The sequence below is a fragment of the Podarcis muralis genome, chromosome 2, assembly GCF_964188315.1.
Source record: "Podarcis muralis chromosome 2, rPodMur119.hap1.1, whole genome shotgun sequence".
Taxonomy (NCBI): domain Eukaryota; kingdom Metazoa; phylum Chordata; class Lepidosauria; order Squamata; family Lacertidae; genus Podarcis; species Podarcis muralis.
The window spans coordinates 121,564,290-121,589,361 of NC_135656.1; the positions used below are offsets into that span (position 1 = coordinate 121,564,290).

At 45.6% G+C, this 25,072-nt stretch overlaps 3 protein-coding genes across 3 annotated transcripts in view; all 3 read right to left on the reverse strand.

Annotated features, from left to right (window-relative positions):
* The window catches only part of LOC114592637 (uncharacterized), a 49,429-nt gene extending 45,215 nt beyond the window's left edge, over positions 1-4,214 (reverse strand). Inside the window, 1 exon segment of the mRNA XM_077923290.1 lies at positions 665-4,214. Coding sequence (XP_077779416.1) covers positions 665-858 — 194 coding nt within the window. The 5' untranslated portion in view covers positions 859-4,214.
* The window catches only part of LOC114592658 (uncharacterized), a 53,342-nt gene extending 33,201 nt beyond the window's left edge, over positions 1-20,141 (reverse strand). The window contains 3 exon segments of the mRNA XM_077923422.1: positions 12,309-12,446; positions 19,440-19,589; positions 19,850-20,141. Coding sequence (XP_077779548.1) covers positions 12,309-12,446; positions 19,440-19,589; positions 19,850-19,982 — 421 coding nt within the window. The 5' untranslated portion in view covers positions 19,983-20,141.
* On the reverse strand, positions 4,348-10,765 carry LOC144326643 (uncharacterized). The gene is given in 3 exon segments (XM_077923270.1): positions 4,348-5,636; positions 5,638-7,261; positions 10,657-10,765. Coding segments are annotated over 3 exon segments (1,713 nt in total). The 5' UTR covers positions 10,664-10,765; the 3' UTR covers positions 4,348-5,554.
* Positions 20,142-25,072: the final 4,931 nt, after the last annotated feature.

Consider the following 25,072-nt stretch of genomic DNA (forward strand, 5'->3'; position numbering starts at 1 on the left):
AGACTCCGCGTCTGAAAACCCAGAAGAGCAATTGCTGCCGGTCCGTGTCGACAATAGTAGCCCAGGTGGAGCAAGGCAATGTGTTGCTGGTGGTGAGAAACTAATGACATTTTATGGCCAGTGGTTCTCCTCTTCCCATCCTTAAAGTCTTCCCTCCTCCATCTCTCCCAACACCTTGGTTCCTTCCTAGGGCTGGTCCGCTATACAGAGAGACTGCGCCCTCCTTGGGGGCTTTCCTCCTGAACCCCCCCGCAGACAGGGAAGGCATCGAAGATAAAAGAGCCCATGCCTGTGTAGAGCTGAAATGAGTTTCCAGCTGACCCTGCCCCCCCCCCTTTTCCCAAAACATGAATGTCTCCCTCCTCCTCTTCCCAGAGCCATCCTACCCCCCTTTCCTTTGAGGGGGGTTCCTCGCCCACCCTAAAACTGCCTCTTCCCCCGCCTGCTCTCCTCCTGGGGCGCCCCTGCACCCCTTAAAGCCTTTGCACTCTTCGCAGCTCTTGGGGGGCTGAATTGGGGGTGCAACCCCACGCATGCGCCCTCCCACCGCTGCCCCTTTGCAAAACTGCTCTCCCCTGGAGGGCTTCTCTCCTGCGAAGGAGCTGCTCTGACACGGGAGGGCCCCCCCCAAATAAAAACCCCCACATCTCCCTCTTTTTCCTACCTTGCAAAAGGCACAGTCTTCCGTGCTACGAAATCTCCTCCCTCGCAGCTGTTCAAATGCAGGAGGACGTGACGAACGGAGGAGGAAGTGACGCTTCCCCCCTCCTCCCCCAGGAAGTCCTCTCTCATAATATAATCGCTGCTTTTAACCCTTGAAGAGCCAGCATCTCTCCCACCCCCCCACCCAAACTGCATGGTGCTGGGGAGTTTGCGGATTCTGCCTATGGGGACCCCATATAGCGCCCCCTTCCCTTGGAGGGGGGCCCGCTCTCCTTTTCTTCCTGCAGTTGTGGCATGGCTTCCGATTGGCTCTTGCCATCGGAAAAGCCAATCGGAAGCTGCTTGTCTCCCCGCTGGACATTTGGCTTCCGAAAATTGTTCGAAAAGCGAAACACTTACTTCCAGGCTTTCGTCGTTTGGGAGCTGAAATATTTGACTACGGAGGCGTTTGACTTCCCAGCTACCACTGTACTGTGTTCCATATTCTTCTTTACTTCTGATTACATTCCATTTTACAAAATTATCACTTAGTCAACAGCTGCACTCCATGGTTTCTATTTATTTAATTTTATTATTTAACCTTTCATAAAACATCAAGTGAGGAACAATAATTCTTTTCTTTTCAATCCGTGCATGTCTAATTGAATAAATCCAGTTGTTAACTTCATTGGGTTTATTTCTCTGTCGCTGATGAATGAATGAATCTTTTTTTTAAAAAAAAAATTCCTTTTATTCATTTTCTATCACCAAACAACGGGGGGGGGGAGGAAAATGAAAAATAAAACACCAAATAAAAAATAAAACATCAATCAAAACAAAAAACATGAACAAACCAGAAGACAAACCATAGTTAACAACAAAAAGTGGTTGACTTCCCTCCATCTCGGTTTGGGGTTATGTAAAATAATAATTCCATTCTGCAGTTTTCATTTTATATCATCTACACATCGCAAGGATTATATTAAACCTACTGTGATTTTTATATCTCTAGAATTTGTTTCCATGTATGTTATAAATTTAATCCAATCATCAATAAACTTTGTACCTTTTTGCTGTCTGATATTCTGCGTCATTTTTGCCAAATCCATATATTCAAATAATTTGGTTTGCCAATCTTTAACGGTCGGGATATTTGGGGTTTTCCAATTTTGTGCTAACAGGATTCTGGCAGCTACAGTTGCATATTGAAACATTATATGATCTTCTTTCTTAATCTCGTCTCCAATCATTCCCAGAAGGAAGGCTTCGGGTTTTTTAACAAAGGTGTATTTTAGTATTTTTTTCAATTCATTGAATTGATGAATTAATCTTTATTTGCATCAGCCACCAGCCATAAGCAATAAAACAAACAGTATGATATACAAAGAATAAAGATAAAAAGTCAGTTATATAAATACACTTTGAGGCTTTGAATCAATAGTCAAATAGCAGATCTTATTTGAATTGCCCTGGCTAAAAACCTTGCAACCTTTGCTGTCACCTGCTCATCTTGGTCTGCTGAGAGAAAAAACACTGTGACAGGGGCTGGGTGACCCGGAATGGACAATAAAATAGGGGTGATAGCCTCACTCTTCAAATCTTTACAAAGGGTTCAAACAGGTAGGACATGTGCCACTGATTCGGTACTGCCATCTCCACAGGGACATAACAGTTTTCCGTGTGGAATTTGTTGGAATTGTCCCTCAAGTACAACCGAAGGCAGTATATTCGATCTTGCGAGAGTAAATGTGCGTCTATATTTCCCAATGTTGTCGTTCCAGCGTGGTTCAGGGCGGACCTGAAGTCACAAGATTAAGTCCCGTCCTACTCAACTCAGCTCCCCCTCCATCCCACTTCCAGATAAACAACAGTCCTCTCCTTTCAGTTGGCTGGACGAATCAACTTTCAAACATTCACCATTTTCTTGCTTCATCTTAGAACAGAAGTGTTTTTCTCTCCAAGCTTTTGGGGACCACTGCTTTTCACGTGCCCTTGTGAAATTCCTCTCGCCTCCAAGGTAGCATTTTCCTGTTTAGCCAATGTCCTTCCTCTTAAAAATTGGTTGTCAACACCTCCACACCCTTTGTTTGGTGGGGTGGGGAATAATCGAGTTTCCCAACGACATCCGTCAAAACAAGGTTCTCCCCACCTTCACTCCTTTCAAACCACACATAGCTTTAAATCTTCTTTTAAATGTCAAAGTACACAGTACATCGAACCATCCACACTTGTAACTCTACAAACCTTGTGTTTGGAGAGGCTTGCCAAATCATAAACTCAGGGACTTACATAATATAAAATATAGCAAAGAACCCGCCTCTTCTCCATCCACCTCCAACACAAAGCCGAATATTATCCTGATCTCAAACCACAGTAACATGCAGCTGGATAGTGCGAAGTTCTAGTGTCCACATCTCCTCCAGTGCACGCCATTACTTAATGCCAATTAAAATCCAATTATAAGGAGAACCTCCACTTTTGATGGTGGTCCAAGGGGGTTGCATCATGGCAAAGGTGATGACCCAACTCCTCCATCTGCCCCCATGCTGATCTGCATGGGAGTGAACCGTTGAGGCAACCGCGGGTCAGCCTGCTCCCTCGTACCCCAGGAGGTTTCCAGGAATGTTTAAACCCTTTTGTTCCCTACCCTTTCATTTGTGCCTCCCTCCAAGGTCGAGAGAGCTGCCGCCATAGTGCAAGACCAGAACTGGAAACTCGAGGTCAAAGAATAATACAAATGTTTTGTTGGAAGGGACCACAAGAATCATCTAGTCCAGGGGTAAAGGTAAAGGGACCCCTGACCATTAGGTCCTGTCACAGACGACTCTGGGGTTGCGGCGCTCATCTCGCTTTACTGCCCAAGGGAGCCGGCGTACAGCTTCCAGGTCATGTGGCCAGCATGATTAAGCCGCTTCTGGCAAACCAGAGCAGCGCATGGAAACGCCGTTTACCTTCCCACCGGAGCGGTACCTATTTATCTACTTGCACTTTGATGTGCTTTTGAACTGCTAGGTTGGCAGGAGCTGGGACCGAGCAACGGGAGCTCACGCCGTCGCGGGGATTCGAACCACCGACCTGATCGGAAAGCCCTAGGTTCTGTGGATTAGACCACAGCGCCACCCGCGTCCCAGTCCAGGGGTAGTCAACCTTTTTATACTTACCGCCCACTAATGCATCTTTCTTGATGGTAAAATTTCCTTACGGCCCACCAGGACTTGATGGAAGGAGGATTCAGAACCCCCTACTGCCCAGTTAGAAACCTGAAATGCCCACTAGTGTGCGGTAGGGACCAGGTCGACAGTCCCTGATCTAGACCAACCCCCTGCAATGCAGGAAAAACAACCACCCAACCTCTGCTGAACAACCTAAAAAAATGAAGGAGAGTTCACCACCCTCCAAGGTAGCTCATCTCACTTGCAGTCAGAAATTTCTTCCTAAATCTTAGGATTAGATGTATTTTTACTCCTTGCATAAAATACAGATGCAGGAAGAGTCGGAAAGCCAGGAAGTAATTGTATTTACGTGGATTTAAATGAAAGAAGTGAAAGAAGCTCTCCACACCACAGATTTCACCAGGCAGCTAGCCCAGTGAGCAGTTGACAGGCCCCTGTGACAGCAGGTGTATGATTTCTCCCATGTGAATTCTTGTATGAATTCCATGAAGTTTCACAACAGCGGAGCTCCAATTATTATTATTATTTTTAAAAATTTTATTATATTTTCCATGCTTATTACATAACTGGAGAAAAATATTACAAAAAGGCAATACCGATAAAGAGTACAAATTAAGAAGGGGGGGGAGGAAAAGAAAACTTACACTATCTATTATTATTATTAAGATAAAGAATATGACATAAATTTGAGATTGCAATTTCATGTTACAGTAAAAAAAATCTCATTATCATTAAACCCAACCTCCCATTTATTCCTTAGTTCTTTCTACATAACTTTACTGCCATACCAAAATACTATTTTTTATATTATGTTTACACAGTTTAGTAATATTTATATAAGCAATTAATAAAGACTGCTGAGATCACTCAAAAGTAGCTACAGATTTTAACATGGAATAGTTTTGTTTAAGATATATTCTGAAGGCCTCCCATTTTGATACAAATTCAGCTCTCGGTTTATTTTTTCCTGATAAGCTATCTAATTCAGCATATTCAGTCAATTTTTGAATCTACTCCTGTATGGAAGGAATTAAGTTGCTTTTCCACCTTGATGGCTATAAGGACTCTCGCTGCCACTGTTGCATAGAAAAAAGTACCTTTAATTTTTTTTGGAATATCTGAGTCAGTGATCCCCAACAGATGTGCCTCTGGCTTTCTATTACAGTGGTACATTGGGTAACAGACGCTTCAGGTTACAGGCTGTGCTAACTCAGAAATAGTACCTCGGGTTAAGAACTTTGCTTCAGGATGAGAACAGAAATCGCATGGTAGCAGCGGGAGGCCCCGTTAGCTTAAGTGGTACCTCAGGTTAAGAACGGTTTCAGGTTAAGAACGGACCTCCAGAACAAATTAAGTTCTTAACCCGAGGTACCACTGTAAAGGAAAGTCTTAAATCTTTTTCTAATTCTGAATGGATTTCCTCCCAAAAATTTATTTTACTACATTGCCACCATATATGATACAGTGAGCCTGTTTGATCTCCACAACAGTAACTTTTGGCTCCTTTGTACATTTTGGCTAATTTCCATGAAGTTAAATACCACCGGTGCTGCATTTTTTAAAAGTTTTCCCTTATGGCATAGCACATGGTAAATTTCCAATTATTCTTCCACAGATTTTCCCATTGGGACATTATTATAACATACCCAAAGTCGTGAGACCACTTTATCATGGCTTATGTAACTTCTTCCTCCTCGACTTCCCAGTGGAGGAGGAGGGGATAAGCTTTAGAGAGAGTTTTACTTTTTGAGTGTATTACGAGAAGTCAGCTTAGATCCCTGTGCATATCTCTTTCCACACTCCAAACATTTATATGGTTTCTCCCGTGTGTGTTCTTTTATGAATAGTAAGTTTAGATCCATGTGCAAATCTCTTTCCACACTCCAAACATTTATATGGTTTCTCCCCTGTGTGAATTCTTTGGTGCGATGTAAGGCTTGCGCTGTGACTGAAGTTCTTTCCACACTCAAAACAGGTATATGGTTTCTCCCCTGTGTGAATTCTTTGATGAGATCTAAGGCTTGAGCTTTGAGTGAAGCTCTTTCCACACTCAAAACATGCATACGGTTTTTCACCTCTGTGAATTTTTTGATGTATATGAAGGCTTGTAGCCTGGCTGAAGCTCTTTCCACACTCAAAGCACTTATATGGCTTCTCTCCTGTATGGATTCTGCGATGGCAAACAAGGTATGTGTAGTCACTAAAGCTCTTTCCACATGTCTCACATATATATGGTTTTTCCCCTGTATGGATTCGCTCATGCAGAGTAAGATGTGAACTCTGACTGAAGCTCTTCCCACACTCAAAGCATTTATACGGCTTCTCACCAGTGTGAGTTCTCTTATGAGAACTAAGGTGTGAACTCTGGCTGAAGCTCTTTCCACATTCCAAGCATTTATATGGTTTGTCCCCTGTGTGGGTTCTCTTATGTGAAGTAAGGCTAGCACTGTGAGCAAAGCTCCTTCCGCACTCCGTACATTTATAAGATTTCTTCCCAGTGTGAATTCTTTGATGCGATGTAAGGTTTGAGTTGTAACCGAAGCTCATTCCGCACTCCAAACATTTATACGGCTTCTCTCCTGTGTGGATTTTTTGATGAGATATAAGGCTTGAGCTGTGAGTGAAGTTCTTTCCACACTCAAAACAGGTATACGGTTTCTCCCCTGTGTGAATTTTTTTATGAGATACAAGGCCTGAGCTGCATGTGAAGCTTTTTCCACACTCAAAACAGGTATGTGGTTTCTCCCCTGTGTGAATTTTTTTATGAGATACAAGGCCTGAGCTGCATGTGAAGCTTTTTCCACACTCAAAACAGGTATACGGTTTCTCCCCTGTGTGAATTTTTTTATGAGATACAAGGCCTGAGCTGCATGTGAAGCTTTTTCCACACTCAAAACAGGTATGTGGTTTCTCCCCTGTGTGAATTTTGTGATGTCTTTTAAGGTTTCTCCTGCGACTGAAGCTCTTTCCACACTCTGAGCACCTATGTGGTTTCTCCCTGCTGTGGACTTCCTGATGTCTTTTAAGGTATGAGTGGCACTTGAAACTATTTCCACATTCTAGGCATCCATATGATTCCTGTCCTGCATGAATTATTTCATGTGATTTTAGGCCAGAGCTGTCACTGAAGCTCTTTCCACACACCAAGCATTTACACGGTTTCTCCTCTGTGTGGATTCTGCAGTGTGAATTGAAGCTAGACTTACTTTTGAATGTTTTGCCACATAAAGGTCTCTCATTTGTTCTCTTCCCCTTCTGATGTTTTTTCTGGACTGGGATTCGATGGCCGTGATCAGTCTGCGTAAGAAGACCTTTATTCCTCCCAATCTCGTCTTGGTTTTCCTCTTGTGGTCTTGTTTCTTGTTGATCTTGAAAGGTCTTTCCTTTGACTTCATTCTTGGTTCTTTCTGATGAGACCCGAGAACAATGACTGTCGTGTTCAGCACCTGCTAAGGGAAGATGACAATTAAAAATGTAATCCAAATCACAATCCTAGTGAGACTTCCTGTAACATCTGATGGTGATTTTATTATTTATACCCCATCCATATGTTTGGGTTTTGCCATGCTGGGCAGCTTACAGCATATATAAAACATGGTAAAACATCAAACATTAAAAACTGCCCAATACAGGGCTGCCTTCAGGTGTCTTCTAAAAGTTACGTAGTCAACCGAAGGGAGGACACCACCACTGAGAAGAAAAAGCTGATGGAAACATTCCTTCAGGTCTACAGGGCTGCCACCATTTAGGGCTTTAAAGGTCAGCACCAACACTTTGAATTGTGCTTGGAAATGTACTGGGAGCAACAGAGGCAGCACTTCCGGTTGGGCTCAGCCTGGCGGAGGCTGAAAACAACATCGCAGCTCTTTTGCATGAGATGGGGGTAATCATCCTCCCCATAACACCACCAGCCCCCAATCCGGAAAGGAATGAGGGGGCTGGGGGCGCTGAGGGATGGCAACTCTCCAAAGTCGCTGCCAAGAGCAAACAAATTACTGTTTCTGAAGATGAGAAATTGGATTTAATTAACGGGCATACTCAGAGTGAGGAGGGATAAGTTACTCTGCTAATTGATTCAGTCACTGAGGAACTAAAAAGATTTGAATTGAAGAGGGATTATCATTACGACGGAGCTGGTACGTCAGAACAAAGACAGGGAGTGAGCCTTCTTTGTTTCTCTTGATAGATTCTGTATTTGCTATTTTACCTGGCAAAATTTTCCCCACCCCCAGGTAAGGATTGACTCTGCCGGTGGACTATGTAAGCAAGAGAGATTGGAGTGCACTATATTTGAAACTTATTTTGACTTCATCATTAAATGTGTGGAGAAGATTTTGAGGAGATTTCACTCCTCCCATACCCAAGAATCTCCTGATCATCTCCTGATGGTCTCTGCTGACTCTCCAGAGAAGAGGAGGTGTGTCCTGCTATCTACTTATTCTGCCCAGCACCACATCTGAGTGTGTGAGTGAGAGAGTCAGTCAGTCAGTGTATCGGAGAGAGAGAGAGTGTTAGAGATCGTGTCTAGAGATAAGATTGCTGCTAAGAGCAGCTGCAGACTCTCAGTATAGCATTGATTTATGCTTAGAATATTCAGCTCTGTATATAGTCTTGTATTATAGTTGTAGTTACAGAATAAAAGGAAGATATTCTACAGAGCTGCTCTCCGAGTGGTTTATACTCTGCAAGACTCTGCAAAACTCTGCTGCGCAACGACTGTATTATTGAGACAGTGAATCCGGTGCTCTCAGCTCTAAGCTGTGAGTCCACAGCACTGTGACCTGTTCCTGTGAGAAAGGAGGTCTCTGGCAGTGCTACCCAGCTCGCCTAGCCCAGTCGGGGTTGAGGTGCATGAGTCCAGTTGGTGGCACTGGCTCAAGGGCGATGCTGACAGATTTATGAAAAAGATATTATTTTTAATGGACTTTCACAAGTGGATTGGGGAGTCAGGGCTTTCTGGCCAAAGTGCGGGCTTATCTATTTGGATGTATGCCCGGAATAGTTGGCAGAGAGCCAGAATTTCTCCATTTTAAGCCATGTCATTGTGCATATTTTGAATGAAGAAATGAAAGTAAAGACATGGAGAAGAAATCATCCACACAGGAACATATTTCTAGATACAGGTAGGTAGGCGTGTTGGTTTGCCGTAGTCAAAATAAAACCAAATTCTTCTAGTAGCACCTTAAAGGTAAATGTAAAGGGACCCCTGACCATTAGGTCCAGTCGTGACCGACTCTGGGGTTGCGGCGCTCATCTCGCTTTATTGGCCGAGGGAGCCGGCGTACAGCTTCCGGGTAATGTGGCCAACATGACTAAGCCGCTTTTGGCGAACCAGAGCAGTGCACGGAAATGCCATTTACCTTCCCGCCAGAGTGGTACCTATTCATCTACTTGCACTTTGACGTGCTTTCGAACTGCTAGGTTGGCAGGAGCAGGGAGCTCACCCCGTCACGGGGATTCAAACCGCCCGCCTTCTGATCGGCAAGTCCTAGGCTCTGTGGTTTAACCCACAGCGCCACCCGTGTCCCTAAGCAGCACCTTAGAGACCAACTAAGTTTGTTATTGGTATGAGCTATCGTGTATCTGAAGAAGTGTGCATGCACACAAAATCTCATAACAATAACAAACTGAGTTGGTCTCTAAGGTGCTACTACAAGAATTTGTTTTGTTTTGACAGGAACATATTGTTTGATTTAACTTGTTTGCTGGATGAACTCAGAGGCTGTGAAAAATGAATGAAGGAATAACACCGGACTGATTCATGGGAAACACCTGGACCAACTTGGAAGCCGAACAAATTTGAGATGATAGCCACCCTCCAAACTCAGAGTATGGGAGGCTAAATAAAAAAAGACATAATTTGACACAACATTCGGACTCTTTGATTATATAATAATTTGGAATGTCTTTAATGTGATTTTTGTTGGATTGTTTACTTGGAAAACTGAATAAATATTATTTACAAACAAAAAGGAAACTTACTGTGAGCCAGTGAAAATCCTTTAGGACCAGTGTGATATGGTACTGGCAGCCGCTACCAGTCACCAGTCTAGCTGCCCCATTCTGGATAAATTGGAGTTTCTGAGTCACCTTCAAAGGTAGCCCCACACAGAGTGCATTGGAGTAGTCCAAGCGGAAGATAACTAGAGCATGCAGCACTCTGGGGAGACATTGTATGGGCAGGGAGGGTCTCAGCCTGCATCCCAGATGGAACTGGTTGACAGCTGCCCTGGACACAGAATTGACCTGCGCCTCCATGGACAGCTGTGAGTCCAAAATGTCTCCCAGGCTGTGCACCTGCTCCTTCAAGGGCACAGATACCCAGTTCAGGACCAGAGAGTCACCACAACCACCTGCCCCCTGTCTCCCAATAGCAGTACTTCTGTCTTGTCAGGATTCAACCTCATTCCGTTAGCCGCCATCAGCTGACATGGTTTGAGGAAAATGGCTTCGTGGGCTAGAGAGGGACTGCTGCCATGACTCACAAGTCTCTCACTGCTGACCTGGAAGCTTGGCTGCTGCAAACTGGGGGGAAATCTGTCTCCATACTGAGATGAAGCCCATTCAGTCCCTCATCTGGCAATTGCTGCAGCTAACAGCGAGTGTGGGAAGGTTCAGGACCCAACAAATATTATATTCTGAAAAAGAATTTTCTTCACACCACCATTCATTGGCATAGACAAGGAGGGGTGGGGGGCAGCCCCCAGATCAAGTAAAGCATTAGATATACTTAACTAACTGGCCAATCATGCCAGTTCTGCCCCCCATTAAAAAGGCCTGCCCCCCCACCATAAATCTTGCTCCCCTGCCACCACTGAAAAACATTCCTTTGCTTTTGTACCTTTCATCTCTCACAGCCCAGAACTCTGGCCCTGCAGCCTTCCTCGTTTTGTCGCCAGGGGAGCTTCCTCACCCACAACATCTCCCCAGGTCTCCATCTCCATTCCCTGGAACTCACCAGATCTCTCTGAGGGTCCTGGGAGGGAACATTCAAATGTGGTGGGAGAAAGCCTGACCAAGTCAACCGTCCATCTTCCCCCTTCCATCCTCGCTAGGTCTGCGGAATAATAATAATAATAATAATAATAATAATAATAATAATAATAATATTTTATCCTGCCCTCTCCGGCCGAGGCAGGGCCCAGAGTGGCTAACATCATAAAAACAACACAATATGCATAAAAACAGACATCAATTAATTAAAATACATCTTAAAATTAATTCAGATAAGTTAAAATCTAAGCTGTTGGCAATTATCAGGTTGGAATTGAGGTTAATACTTGCCAGGGCCAACTGTTTCCACTGATCATACAAGGACCTGTGAGCGGGTTGGGGGCCTCCTTCGGGCTTGCTTTATACAAAGGAAAGTAAGTCAAACTGCATCCTGCCCAAAGGCCTGGCGGAACAGCTCCGTCTTGCAGGCCCTGCGGAAAGATGTCAAATCCCGCAGGGCCCTGGTCTCTTGTGGGAGAGTGGTCCACCAGGCTGGGGCCACGGCTGAAAAGGCCCTGGCTCTAGTCAAGGCCAGTCTAATTTCCCGGGTGCCCGGGATCTTCAAGGTGGTGGTGTTAGCAGAAAGAGGATCAGCCTCTTTCATCCTTCCTGAGGAGCTCAGAAGCCTAAACAAGCTGCAGGTTCCTTGGGAGGGAGGAGTAAAAAGAGCCTCAGAGAAGCTGCAGGGATTCCTCTGCCCTAGATATTCTCCTGCCCCTGCAGAGGCCCAAATGGGGCATATATATAAAATTTATATCCCCCAACCTAGTTGGCTTCTCACAGCCACCCTGTGCAGCTAACAGCATATAGGAAAACAGAACAAAACATCAAACATAAAAAACAGAATATCCTATACAGGCAACAAACAAACCAACAACAATAACAATAGCAATAATAAACGGTTTACAGTTATACCCAAATTAAAATAACCACTAACCCCAAATAAACATTTAACCAACACCAACTGAATGAAAACAAAACAGAGGAACCAAAACGAGAACTGTTTTTAACATTATAAAACATTTTTGTCATTTGCCCCCAACCCAAGAGATGTTCCAGCAATGTCCCAGTGGCCTCCCAGGAGCCTCTTTTGGCTGTTCAAGGTGAATCTGGGCTCCGCTGCCTAGGCCAGGTGGAAATGGGCCTTGCAGCAGGGAGCAGGTCTTCCTTCCAGCCTTCAGGGCATGGTAGGCATGGTAGTGGCCTGAAACTAGATCGTAAGGAGGCTGTGGAAGCCTCATTATGCGCGGAGCTCCCAGTCACAGTTTCCATGGTAAAAGTGGGGTGTCTTCCTCCTGTCCCCCACCAGAGAAGAAAGGACTCACGCGGGAAAATGAATCTTCTACACATCACCATTAAATCATTCCTTTCCTTTGTTTTTACCTTTTATCTCTGCCAGTCCAGAGTTCTGGCCCTGCAGCCTTCCTTGTTTTCTTGCCAGGGGAGCTTCTTCACCCCCCACATCTCCCAAGGTCCCCATCTCCATTCCCTGCAACTCACCAGATCTCTTTGAGGGTCCTGGGAGGGAAAGCTTGGAGGCCGTTGGGAGGAATGCAGGAGACAACCTGACCAGGTCTACCGTCCACCTTCCTCCTTCCATCCTCGCTAGCTTTGCAGGATCAGCCTCTTCCATCCTTCCTGAGGAGCTCAGAAGCTGCAGGTTCCTGGGAGGGAGATAGAAGCAAAGGGAGCCTCAGAGGCCCTGCAGGCATTTTTCCACCCAAGATATTTTCTTGGTGAATGATAAGGCAGCCTAGGTGTGGAGCTCCCACTTGCAGCATCCATGATAAAAGAGATTTTGTGTAGAGATTTCCAAAAGGGATGCATGATAAATCTGAAGAAACATGAATTGTGTAGGCTGTTTATGTTGGCGAGATTTAACATGTTTCCCTCGGTGGTAGTGAGAGGAAGATACTTAGATATCCCAGAGTCAGAGTGCAAATGCAGAAAACAGGAACCCGATACTCTAGAGCATATATTCTTTTCCTGTGATTTTGGCAGTAATGCCAGAAGACAATTATTTGAGGCCCTAAAATTTAATAGACAGATTCTTACACAAGCAACTGTTCAGGACCTGCTGGCGGACAGCGAGGATCAAATCACTTTAATAGTGGCTGAATTTTTAAGTGCTGTCCATGAAGAAAGAATGGGCCATGGTAAAGAGACTTAGTGGTTCTTAATGGTAGGTGATGTTGCTGTGTTGTATTATATTATCTATGTACATCGATTTATTTCTTGGAGTTAAGAATAGGACTGGGATAAATTGTGCTCGCTGAGGCCGTATCTTATAAAGTCTGTATATGATGTTTGTTTGATAATGTGTGGTGTGCTATGCCTAATAAAGGATTTTGAAAAAAAAGATAAAAGAGGATTTTCCCGCTCCTGAACCCCGCCATGTGAGGAAAGTGGAGTCATGCCTGAAAGAGGATCTTCTCCCCCCCCCCCCCACATTCAAAACATTCATTTCCTTTCCTGGCTTCCTTTCCTCTTTGCCAGTCTGGAGCTGTGACAGAGCTGACCCCCACCCCACTTCCTCCCCCCCCCCAGCCCCACTTTAAGGGAAGGGGCTGTAGCTCAAGGGCGGAGCATCTCCTCAGCAGGCAGAAAGCCCCCGATCCAAGACCCCCCCCCTTTGGTCTAATCCTGCCCTCTCTACTCGACCCCTTTCTTTCCAAAACATCCATGCCTCCTTCCTCCTCTTCCCAGAGCCACCCTGCCCCCTTTCCTTTGGGGGGGGGGTTCCTTCCCCACCCTAAAACTCCCTCCCCCCCCCCCGCCTCGCCTTCTTGCCTTGCTCTCCCCCTGGGGCGCCCCTGCAGCCCTCGAGGTCCTTTGCTCTCCCCGCAGCTCTTTGGGGGCTCAAATGTGGGGTGCAGCCCCATGCATGCTCCTCCCCCGGAGGGCTTCTCTCCTGCAAAGGAGCTGCTCTGGCACAGGAGCCCCCCCCCCCAAATATATCCCTCTTTCTTCCTACCTTGCAAAAGGCAGTCTTCCGCGCTGCAGAATCTCCTCCCTCGCAGCTTTTCAAATGTAACAAACGTAGGAGGAAGTGACGCTTCCCCTCTTCCCCAGGAAGTCCTCTCTAGCAATATAATCGCTGCCTTTAACCCTTGAACAGCCAGTGTTCCGCCCCCCCCCCCTTCAAAAAAAAATGTAATGCGATGGGGTCATTGCAGATTCTGCTTCATGGGACCCCATAAAGTAGGGTTACTACCTTTGTTCTGGCAAAATACAGGGCAGTTGGGGGTGATTCCCCCCTCCCCCAATCTATTGCTGAAATTATTTCAAAGCAATCCATTACAATCTTTTGCAGCCTAATAGGATGCCCCCTCTGAAATTTCTCTATTTTTCTCTCATCGTTCCAACAATTTCCTCCATCATTTCTCCAACAATTTCATTTTCCAGAAGGTGGAAGGAGCAACAAGGAGATCATCTATCTTGGGCCTGATCCTGACCTATTTTCTTTAAAAAAATTGTAGTATAATGTACCAGTTAGCACTGAACTCTGGAGAAATTATTCAGAATGCATACAAAATATTCCTAGTAATAATAATAATAATAATAATAATAATAATAATAATAATAATAATAATAATAATAATAATTTATTTACATGCCGCCTATCTTGACTGTGTTCCTCCAGCCACTCTAGGTGGCTCCCAATCCACTCTTTTTGTGGGAGGACGACAAATTGAGCACTTGTTCAGCCCAGGGCTATTTTTCCAGAAAAAGAGGCACCAGAACTCTCCACGAACCCTCCCTCGTTCTCTTATAATGGCAATGGCACCTACCTGAGAGGAGCCGTGACTGAGTTCCCGCGTGTTCTAGCTGGAAAATAAAGCCCTGGTTCAGCCATATGTGTTGGGCCACTGGGATCCCGAGACAGCCCCATGGTTGTCGAGAAGGCCATGAAGTCCCACACAGGCACCTGAAGAAGTGTGCATGCACACGAAAGCTCATACCAGTAACAAACTTAGTTGGCCTCTAAGGTGCTACTGGAAGGAATTTGTTGGTTTCGACTACGGCAGACCAACACGGCTAGCTACCTGTAACTAGGCCTATTTGAGGCAGCCTCAGCATGGATGCCACACCAAACACCATCGTGAGAGGGTTCTCCAAAACGACCACATCCCTCAGCTCATGGTGCTGTAATAAACGAAAATCTGCCCTTATTCCCTTATGAGGGACACAAGAGCCCTTATAGAGTTCTTTTGTAGGTTCTCCATCTGTCGGAGAAAAGAACAGAGGCCAACCAGAGAATATTGAGAAGCAAAGCAGCTAGTAAGCTTGATCTTTCTTGAACTGTTGCAACAGGGTGCCCCCTTCACACGCAGAAGAAGGAGGACCCCAAACCAAGGTCTGCCCGCCCTTATATAGACATTTTAAATTGCCCGCCTTGGAGTCCAAGACCACCCCCAGAAACATCATACCTACATCACAGAAGGGGTGTAGCTCAAGACCACCACCCCAGATACATCATACCTACATCACAGAAAGGGCGGTCAACAGCAGAAATCTGAGTGTTTTGTTAACCTCCTGTCTGGCAAGTTACCTGTTAATGCTTACTTGACTGGATACCCTGGGGAGCCTGGCCAGTCTTTTGTAATGATAAATACTTAGTTCCTGAGCCAGTTCACAGGCTCACACTATTCATACACAGACATACCCTTAAGAGAGGATTTGTGAAGGAAAAGACAATGGGGAGGCTTTTCCATTTTCCTTTGACTTTGCAGAGAAAACATTTGGTCAGTTTGGGAGTCAAAAATGGCTCCAGGGCTGTTTTCCTGTGCTGCTTCAGACATGTGGTTTATATATTTATGTACGTGTTTGCTTGGTACATTTATGAACATTTATTATATATATAAGACCTTAATTTTTTTTTATTTCAGTGCCCTCAACCCAATCTCTGCTCTCTCTGGTCAAAACACCACAAACAACCCCTCAGACCAAGAGGCAGTGCGGATTGTCCTGGTAAGGCAGATGGAATAGTTAGATGGAATATTGTGGCAGACAGCAAGAGAGAATCCAAATTGCTTCCTCGGCGAAGGAGATACTCAATTTCCCCCTTTGCGCAGCCATCAAGGGGCTTCCTTAAAGCACCAGCCATCTGACTGGTGTTGAAATAATTTGACTGAACGGAGAAGTATTAAATGTTCAAAATAAACAGCAGCGGTCCCAATCCACCCCTGCAAAGCTTTTCTTTCCAAGTGCTCTCTCTGTGTAGAGAGAGCTGCTTATCCTTCTGTCTGAGCTCTAGAGGGAGCATCTATTTTCCTTGAGACCCCCCCAGTCCTTCCTTCAAGTAACCTCCTCCCCCCTGTCCCCAAATACGCACAGGCACACAATGATTGCTTATTGTAGAAATTCCTTTATTCCTTTAGCTATTCGTGTCTACTGTATTTCAAAATAAAAATTTTAACACACACACCCTTTTAAGTAACTTTACTTCACTCTGGGATGAACACCAAATCCAGTTCTCAAAATGGAGCCATGCATTGCTTCAATTCTTCCCTGGCCTAAAAACCAGAGGCACCCGATGGTATGACCAGAAGTGGGTTAAAATTTCCAAAATGAAAACACTTATTGAACTGGATTCTCCCCTTCCTTCCTGTGATAATCCATTAGATATATTTTAACGCATTGCCTAGACAGCTGCCAATTGAGTTAATCTAAATTAGCTGGCACTAATTGTGCCTGTAATGAACTCCAGGCATGCAGGCCTCCGACTGCTGCCAAAGTTTATCCTCAAGATTTGTATGCTTCAAAGAACCCTGGCTAAAATGGAAGGGGCGGTTCTAAGAGTTTATTTACAGATCCCTCTGCTGAGCAAAGAAACAACTAAAATTTCGAGAAGCCCCTAAACATCTTAACGTTTTAAAGATCAGACCGGTTAAATCTGCAAAACGGGGAACTCTCTGGATTCCATGATCCCCTTAATAATACAGGAATAAATCCTACTCCTTTGTCATCCATCTACAAGGAGAATGTGGGACACCGCCGGAACAAAGAAAGGGAAGGCACAATCACTAAAAACATTTCTAAACTTCCCGGCTATTACAAAACAAATCAATTAATCCTGGCCCTCTTTACTTAATGAGCTAGTTCACTGGATACGACCAAGGGTCTTTGTGAAGGAGCCATCTTGTCTCCAGGAGCACCAGCCAAAAGCCTGCTGGAGTTGACAAGCAGCTCGTGATTGTTTGGGCCTGTCCATGTTCTTTTTCCAGATTAGATACTTTCATACAGAGTATGAAAATATTAGTCCTTCCTTTCGTCTATATTCAAAGCTGTTCCTTACAGTCAACATCCTCCAGTTCTTTTCTGTGACTTGCTCAGCTTCTTGAATTCCTCTTTTGAGGAAAGAACAGAACGGCGACTCATAGGATTTGAAATGTTGTCACAATGGCCTGCAGGGGCTTTTGAGATGCGCTACTGACACCCAAGAAAGAAACAGGTCTTGAGCTTTGCTTGGCTGCTGGCTAGAACAGACACACCCTCTTATATTTTCAGAGAAAAATATGAATACTTTTAACTTGGTGTGAGTTTGTTGTGCCTTCTTGCTTCTATGAATTCTTTGAATGGTTATAAACCAAATTTTCCACTATATTGCAAGCATCTTTATGGTTTCTTTCCCACGTGGGTTTTGTGATGAGAACGAAGGGCTGAGCTGCAAGTAAAGGTCTTTCCACATTCAAAACAAGGATACGGCTTTTCCCCTCTGTGAATTCGCAGGTGTGCGCTAAGGCTTGAACTCTGGCCAAAGCTCTTTCCACATTCAAAACATGCATATGGTCTTTCTCCTCTGTGAATTTTTTTATGTATATGAAGGCTTATACCCTGGCTGAAGCTCCTTCCACACTCAAAGCACTCGTATGGCTTCTCCCCTGTATGGATCCTGCGATGACAAATAAGTTCTGTATTAGTACAGAAACCCTTTCCACATGTCACACACTTATATGGTTTTTCACCTGTATGGTATCGCACATGTACTTTAAGGTGTGAACTCTGACTGAAGCTCTTTCCACACTCCGAGCATTTATATGGCTTCTCCCCGGTATGAGTTCTCCGATGTGAACTGAGATGTGCACTCTGACGGAAACTCTTTCCACATTCCAAGCATTTATATGGTTTCTCTCCTGTGTGGGTTCTCTTGTGTAAAGTAAGGCTAATTAGATGGGCAAAGTTTCTTCCGCACTCCAAACAGCTATATGATTTTTCTCCGGTGTGGATTTTTTGATGTGATGTAAGGCTTGAACCATAAGCGAAGCTCATTCCGCACTCCGGACATTTATATGGCTTCTCCCCTGTGTGTATTTTTTGATGAGTTAGAAGACCTTGGCTATTACGGAAGCTCTTTCCACAGTCAAAACAGGTATACGGTTTCTCCCCTGTGTGAATTTTTTTATGATATACAAGGCCTGAGTTGTTACTGAAGGCCTTTCCACACTCTAGACAGGCATATGATTTCTTCCTGGTGTGAATGTTTTGATGTTTTTTAAGGTGTGAGCGGCAACGGAAACCCTTTCCACACTCCGAGCATATAAACGGTTTTTCTCCTGTGTGGATTCTCTCGTGTTCAGTAAGTCGTGAACGCTCAAGGAAGCTCTTTCCACACTCCAAGCATTTGTGTGCTTTCTCCTCCGTGTGAATTCTGCAATGTGAGTTGAGGGCAGATTTGCTTCTGAACGCTTTGCCACACGATGGGCACTGATTTGTTTTCTCTCCCTGGCGGTCTTTCTCCTGGACTGGGATTTTATGGCCGTCATCAGGCTGCACAAGAATGCCTTTATCACACTTGGTTATGTCTGTCGAGACCTGGGAACAACGACTGTCCTGTCCACCACCTGCTGAAACCAAGAGAAGATCCAAATTAAGAGCATAATCCCCATTACAATCCCAGCAAAACTTGCAAGCCCCTCAAGGGCTGGTTGTTGCAAAATGCAAACTGAGAAGGAGTCTTTTCAGTCCATCATCTGCCAAAGGAGGACAAAGTAAAGCAAAGCTTTTTAATAATGGCAAACTCTCCCCGGTGCCATTTTTCTCTCTCTTCCTAATAAATGCATTATAATATTAATTCCAGAATGGCCATTCATTCTGAGATGATCGTGGGCCTTTGACGTGCTTCGCCTAGTGGGGGGTGGGACTGATTCAACACCCCAGCTAAGTTCCTACAAAGAAAGCTTGCAGGAGAGATGCTGTGAGCTGTGGAAACGGACACAGATTCTCACCCCAATGGGTCAAACCAATCCTGGATTAATCATAAAATCAGAGAGTTGGAAGGGACCACGAGGGCCATCTAGTCCAACCCCCTGCAATGCAGCAATCTTTTCTCCAAGGTGGGGCTACCAACTAGGCTGTGGGAGCCTCCCCATGTGTGGGGCTCCCACTCGCAGTTTCCATGGTAAAAGTGGGGTGTCTTCCTCCTGACCCCCACCAGAGAAAAAAGAAGGACTCATGCCTGAAAATGAATCTTCTACACATGACCATTAAATCATTCCTTTCCTTTGTTTTTACCTTTTATCTCTGCAAGCGCAGAGCTCTGGCCCTGCAGCCTTCCTTGTTTTCTTGCCAAAGGAGCTTCCTCACCCCCAACATCTCCCCAGGTCCCCATCTCCATTCCCTGGGACTCACCAGATCTCTCCGAGGGTCCTGGAGGGGAACGGTCAGAGGTGGTGGGAGACAGCCTGACCAGGTCAACTGTCCATCTTCCCCCTTCCATCCTCGCTAGGATTGTGGGATCAGCCTCTTTTATCCTTGCTGAGGAGCTCAGAAGGCATTTTCCTAGGACGGAAAAATAAGCAAAAGGAGCCTCTGAGGACCTGCAGGGATTCTTCTGCCCCTGAAGAAGCCCAAATGGGGCACCCCCTCTGCAACAGTCCCCAACAGAATCTTCTTTGCACCACCATTAAAAAACATTCCTCTCCTTTCTTTCCACCGTTTGTCTCTGTTCTTGACCTGCAGCCTCCCTCGTTTTCTTGCCAGAGGAACATCCTCACTCCCAACATCTCCCCAGGTCCCCATCTCCATCCCCTGTCACTCACCAGATCTCTCTGAGGGTCCTGGGAGGGAAAGCTTGGAGGTCGTTGGGAGGAATGCAGGAGACAACCTGACCAGGTCAACTGTCCATCTTCCCCCTTCCATCCTCGCTAGGTTTGTAGGATCAGCCTCTTCCATCCTTCCTGAGGAGCTCAGAAGCTGCAGGTTCCTGGGAGGGAGATAGAAGCAAAGGCAGCCTCAGAGGCCCTGCAGGCATTTTCCCGCCCAAGATATTTTCTTGGCGAATGATAAGCCTGCCTAGGTGTGGAGCTCCCATGTGCAGCTTCCAAGATAAAAGAGGAGTGCCTCCCTCCTGAACCCCACCATGCGAGGACAGTGGAGTCAAGGCTGAAGGGAAATCTTCTTCCCACCACCTTTATAAACACCCCTTTCCTTTTCCCTCTGCCATCCTGGAGCTGTAACACGGCTGCCTCCCTTCCATTCCTCCTCCTCTCTTTCCCCTCACAGGCAGCCGGGGTTCAGGGTTCCCCCAGCCCTCAGTCCCTAGAGCATCCAACTCTTAATCTCAGGGTCATGGGGTTCGAGCCCCACGTTGGGCCAAACTTTCCTGCATTGCAGGGGGTTGAGCTAGATGACCCTCAAGGTTCCAACTAGGCAATTCTATCATGCTTCTTGCAGACCCCAGGAGGTGAGCCAGAGACTTTCTGCACGCAGAGCAGAGGCTCCACCACCAGTCCTTTTCTTATGAGTGCTAGCAGGGACCAAATCCTGGGTGGGTCTCCTGCCCTCCCCACCCAGCACAGACCCCCCCTCCCTCCTTTCCCTACCAGCACCTGCCTCCCTCCTTCCTCCTCCTTCCTGAGCCATCCTGCCTCCTTCCCTCGGCTGCGCATCCTCCCGCGCCTTCCCTCCCAAATCCATTTCTCCAGCCTCGCCTTCTCGCCTTGCTCCTCCTTTCCTGGGGAGCCGCTGCACGACCATCCTTTGCACCCACCCCCACCCCAACTTTCTTTGAGCTGAATTTTTTGGGGATGGTCCCATGCATCTCCCGCCCACCTCCTCCAAGATCCCCTTGCAGCAGTATCTCCTGCGCGCAGCACAACCGCCTCCCTCGCAGCTTTTCAAACGTGGGTGGAGGGGACACGCGCTCTCTCTCTCTCGCGCGCGCGCTTCTGTCCCTCCCCGGAAGTCCCCTCTAACTGCGCCTGGGTGGGGACCTGGGGGATTTCCAAAATGCAAACGTTTCTTACTTGCTTGCTCTCTGGCTTGTGAAGAAAAGGAAACGTCACAGAGATATTTATGGGAAGCGGAGAGAAGGAGCCTGGGCGCGTAGGGGACGGAAAGGTGCAATGAAATGGGAGTGGGAGATGCGGGGCGGGAGAAGGAGGATTTGCATTTGGGGGAAGGGCGATTGATGTCAAGGAGGGAAGAGCCCACCCCACCCCCATCCGCAGTCCGAGCGTTGCTGAAGCTCTTTCCACACTCCAAACTTTTATATGGCTTTTCACCAATATGAGTTCTCTGATGTGAGCGGAGATGTGCACTTTGACGGAAACTCCTTCCACATTCCAAGCACCTTGCGTAAAGTAAGGCTAATTCCATGGGCAAAGTTCCATCCGCACTCCAAACATCTATATGATTTCTCTCCTGTGTGGATTATTTGGTGCGATATAAACTTAGAGCCATAGATGGCTCCTTTACACAGACCCTTGGTCGGTTCTAGCGCGCTAGGATTCGTGGCGTTTGTTTAGAAATTTGTTTAGAAATGTTTTTAGTCATTGTGCATTGCCTTTCTTTGTCCCAACGGTTTCCCACATTCTCATTGCAACTTGTAGATGGATGACAAAAGTGTAGGATTCAGTTACAGATGGGTAGCCGTGTTGGTCTGCCATAGTCAAAACAAAAAAAATTCCTTGCAGTAGCACCTTAAAGACCAACTAAGTTAGTTCTTGGTATGAGCTTTCGTGTTATTCCTGCGTTTTAAAGGAGATCACGGAATCCATGCAATTCCCTGCTTTCAGTTGCTTCTTTGCACAACAGAGGGATCCCTAAATAAACTCTTAGATTAGTATCTCCCCTTCTATTTTAGCCAGGTCCCCTCCCCTTCCTCTTTGCAGTCTTAGAGGGAGGGGCAGGAACGAGAAAGAGCGCGCGTCCCCTTCCCCATTTGAAAAACTGGGAAGAATGCGATTGTGCTGCGCGCAGGAGATGCTGTTTCCGCCCGCCCAAGGTTAGGAAAAGAGGGGAAGGAAAGGGACGGTTCCAGAAAGGGGGTCTTGGAGTGGGGGATGGGGGAGATGCATGGGACCACCCCCCAAAAATTCAGCTCAAAGAAAGTTGCAATGGGCGCGAAGGATGGTCGTGCAGCGGCTCCCCAGGAAACGAGGCGAGGCTGGAGAAACGGATTTGGGAGGGAAGGCGCGGGAGGATGCGCAGCCGACGGAAGACGAAGCAGGAGGGCTCTGGGAGGAAGGAGGAAGGCAGGTGCTGGTTGGGAAATGGGGGGGGGGGTCTGTGCTGGGTGGGGAGGGCAGGAGACCACCCAGGATTTGGGTGGAATGGAAGGGAGGCAGCCCTGTCACAGCTCCAGGATGGCAGAGGGAAAAGGAAAGGAAATGTTTTGTTTTGTTTTTTAAAGATTTTTATTAAAGTTTTCAAAGTTTATATAGAAACAAGACAAAACAAAAAAAACAAAAACAAGTATACTTTCAATCCCTTATTTTCTTATAACTTACTTCCTCGACTTCCTCATACCTCCCCTTTCTGTATTCTAATGTCCAATTGTTAATTCAGCAAATCCTCTCCCTTATTTTCCATTTACATTTTTTAACCTTTCATTTCTGCACTTAACCATTACCACTGAAAACCACATATTTTCTAATCCAGCGTCATTCTAGCATTCATTAATTTTTCAATGTTTCTTAAGGTAGTCTTTAAATTTCTTCCAATCTTCTTCTGCTGTCTCTCTTCCCTGGTCTCGGATTCTGCCGGTCATTTCTGCCAGTCCCATATAGTCTATCACCTTCATCTGCTATTCTTCCAAGGTGGGTAGTTCTTGCAACTTCCAATACTTTGCGATGAGTATTCTTGCTGCTGTTGTGGCATACATAAAAAAAGTTCTAGGAAAGGAAATGTTTTTAATGGTGATGTGAAAAAGATCCCCTTTCAGGCATGACTCCTTCTTTCTTCTCTGGTGGGGTTCAGCAGTGGCGTAGCGTGGGTTGTCAACACCCGGGGCAAGGCAAGTAATTTGCGCCCCCTAACCCGTGGATTTGCACCCCCTAACCCCCAGATGTTGCGGCCGGCCCCCCTGCACCCCCCACGATACGCCACTGGGGTTCAGGAGAAAGACACCCCACTTTTAGCATGGAAACTGTGAGTAGGAGCTCCAGACATGGGGAGGCTTCCACAGCCTAGTTGGTAGCCCCACTTTGGGCAAAAGATTCCTGCATTGCAGGGGATTAGACTAGATGGCCCTCATGGTCCCTTCCAACTCTACGATTTTATGGTTCATCCAGGATTGGTTTGTCTCATTGGGGTGAGAATCTGTGTCCATTTTCACAGCATCTCTCCTGCAAGCTTTCTTTGTAAGAGCTTAGCTGGGATGTTGAATCAGTCCCACCCCCCACTCAATGGAGCACATCTAAGTCCCACAATCATCTCACAATTAATAGGCATTCTGGAAATAATATTATAATGTGTTTATTAGAAACAGGGAGAGAGAAAGATGCCACCGGGGAGAGTTTGACCTAATTAGAAACCCTTCCTTTGCTTTGTCCCCCTGGAGATGTTGGCAAATTAGAACTAAAGAGCAATGCCTGATGTTAGGAACTTGGCCCTGGGGTGGCCTTCAGCTCTGGTCCATTTCTGCCCTGCAGATGTATAAAGGCAGCTCGCTGTGACTTGCCCTGCTCTCAGGCTTGGTTTGCAAAAGAGCCATCCGTTCGTGACTGTCTCAGCTGCCACCAAAAAGCTTTGTTGGGTGAGGGAAGCTTCACTGGTCAGTAGGGGCCAGTGCCGTCTGTCTGATAATGGCAAAGAGCTCTTGCTACTCAAGCAGACTAATAAGAGCATAATAAACGTCAAACAGCAGCTCAAAGGGTAACACCTTGATGGGGGCCTGGAGGCTGGCTGGCAGCTGCTGCCATTGAGGGATGAGGGACTGAAAAGATTCTGTTATGTACTGAGTTGAATAGGATCCAAACTGCAGCAGTCTGATTGGTCCTAGAACAATAGGGTCCAAAATGCAGCAGTCTGATTGGTCCTAGAACAATAGGATTCAGAATGCAGCAGTCTGATTGGTTCTAGAACAATGCAGCAGTATGATTGGTTGGCAGGAACCACCCAATTATGCATTGGCTTACAGTAGAATTCCAGAATTAGCCAATCATGTGCAGCCCATTGTGTAAATAATGTATATAAAGCAGATACTTTGAGGGGACATCCATTCCTTCCTCCTCACCACTATGAGCTGAATGGAAGTTAGGGAATTCTGGGATAATATCTATAATGAATTCAAGAAATTATTCAGACTCACTTTAAAAAAACAAAGGCAGAGATCTTTCTTTTAGGCATTTTACCATTAGAAATTAAAAAAAGACATAAGACCACTGTTCATGTGTGCCACCACAGCAGCAAGAATCCTTGTGGCGAGGAAGCGGGAAAACGAAACAATACAGACAATCACAGATTGGCAGATATTCCTGTTAGAATATTTACAACGAGCAAAACTGACGGGAAGAGTTAGAGGAGTATTGAACCAGAAAATGTTTGGAGAATGGAGAATATTTAAGGATCATATAAGATCATATAAGTCAGATTAACGATATGTTATGAACTGATGTTCTCTTATGTCGTTTATTTATGTTTTTTGTATTTTTTATTCCTTTCTTTTCTTTTCTTTTCTTTCCTTTTTGGTATGTTTGTGGTTTTGATTTACATTATGCTGGGGGGGGGGGAAATAAAATAAAATAAAAAAGGATCATATAAGATCATATTGTACCAACCACACCATATTAGCAGAACTTGAGTGATACTTGTAAACACAACAAATACCGTTTGTGGAGTAGACGGGAACAATGTTAAAGAACATAAAACTGCGGAAAAAACAACGACAGTATAAACAGTACAATGAGAATGATTGGAAGATTCATTTTGTCAGAAGTCTTTTTTATTTAAGTATTAATTAGAAAGATTTTTTATGCACATAAATCTGCTTTTTCTTTCTTTTTTCTGTATTTTCTTTTTTCTCAATTGTTTTTTCTTTA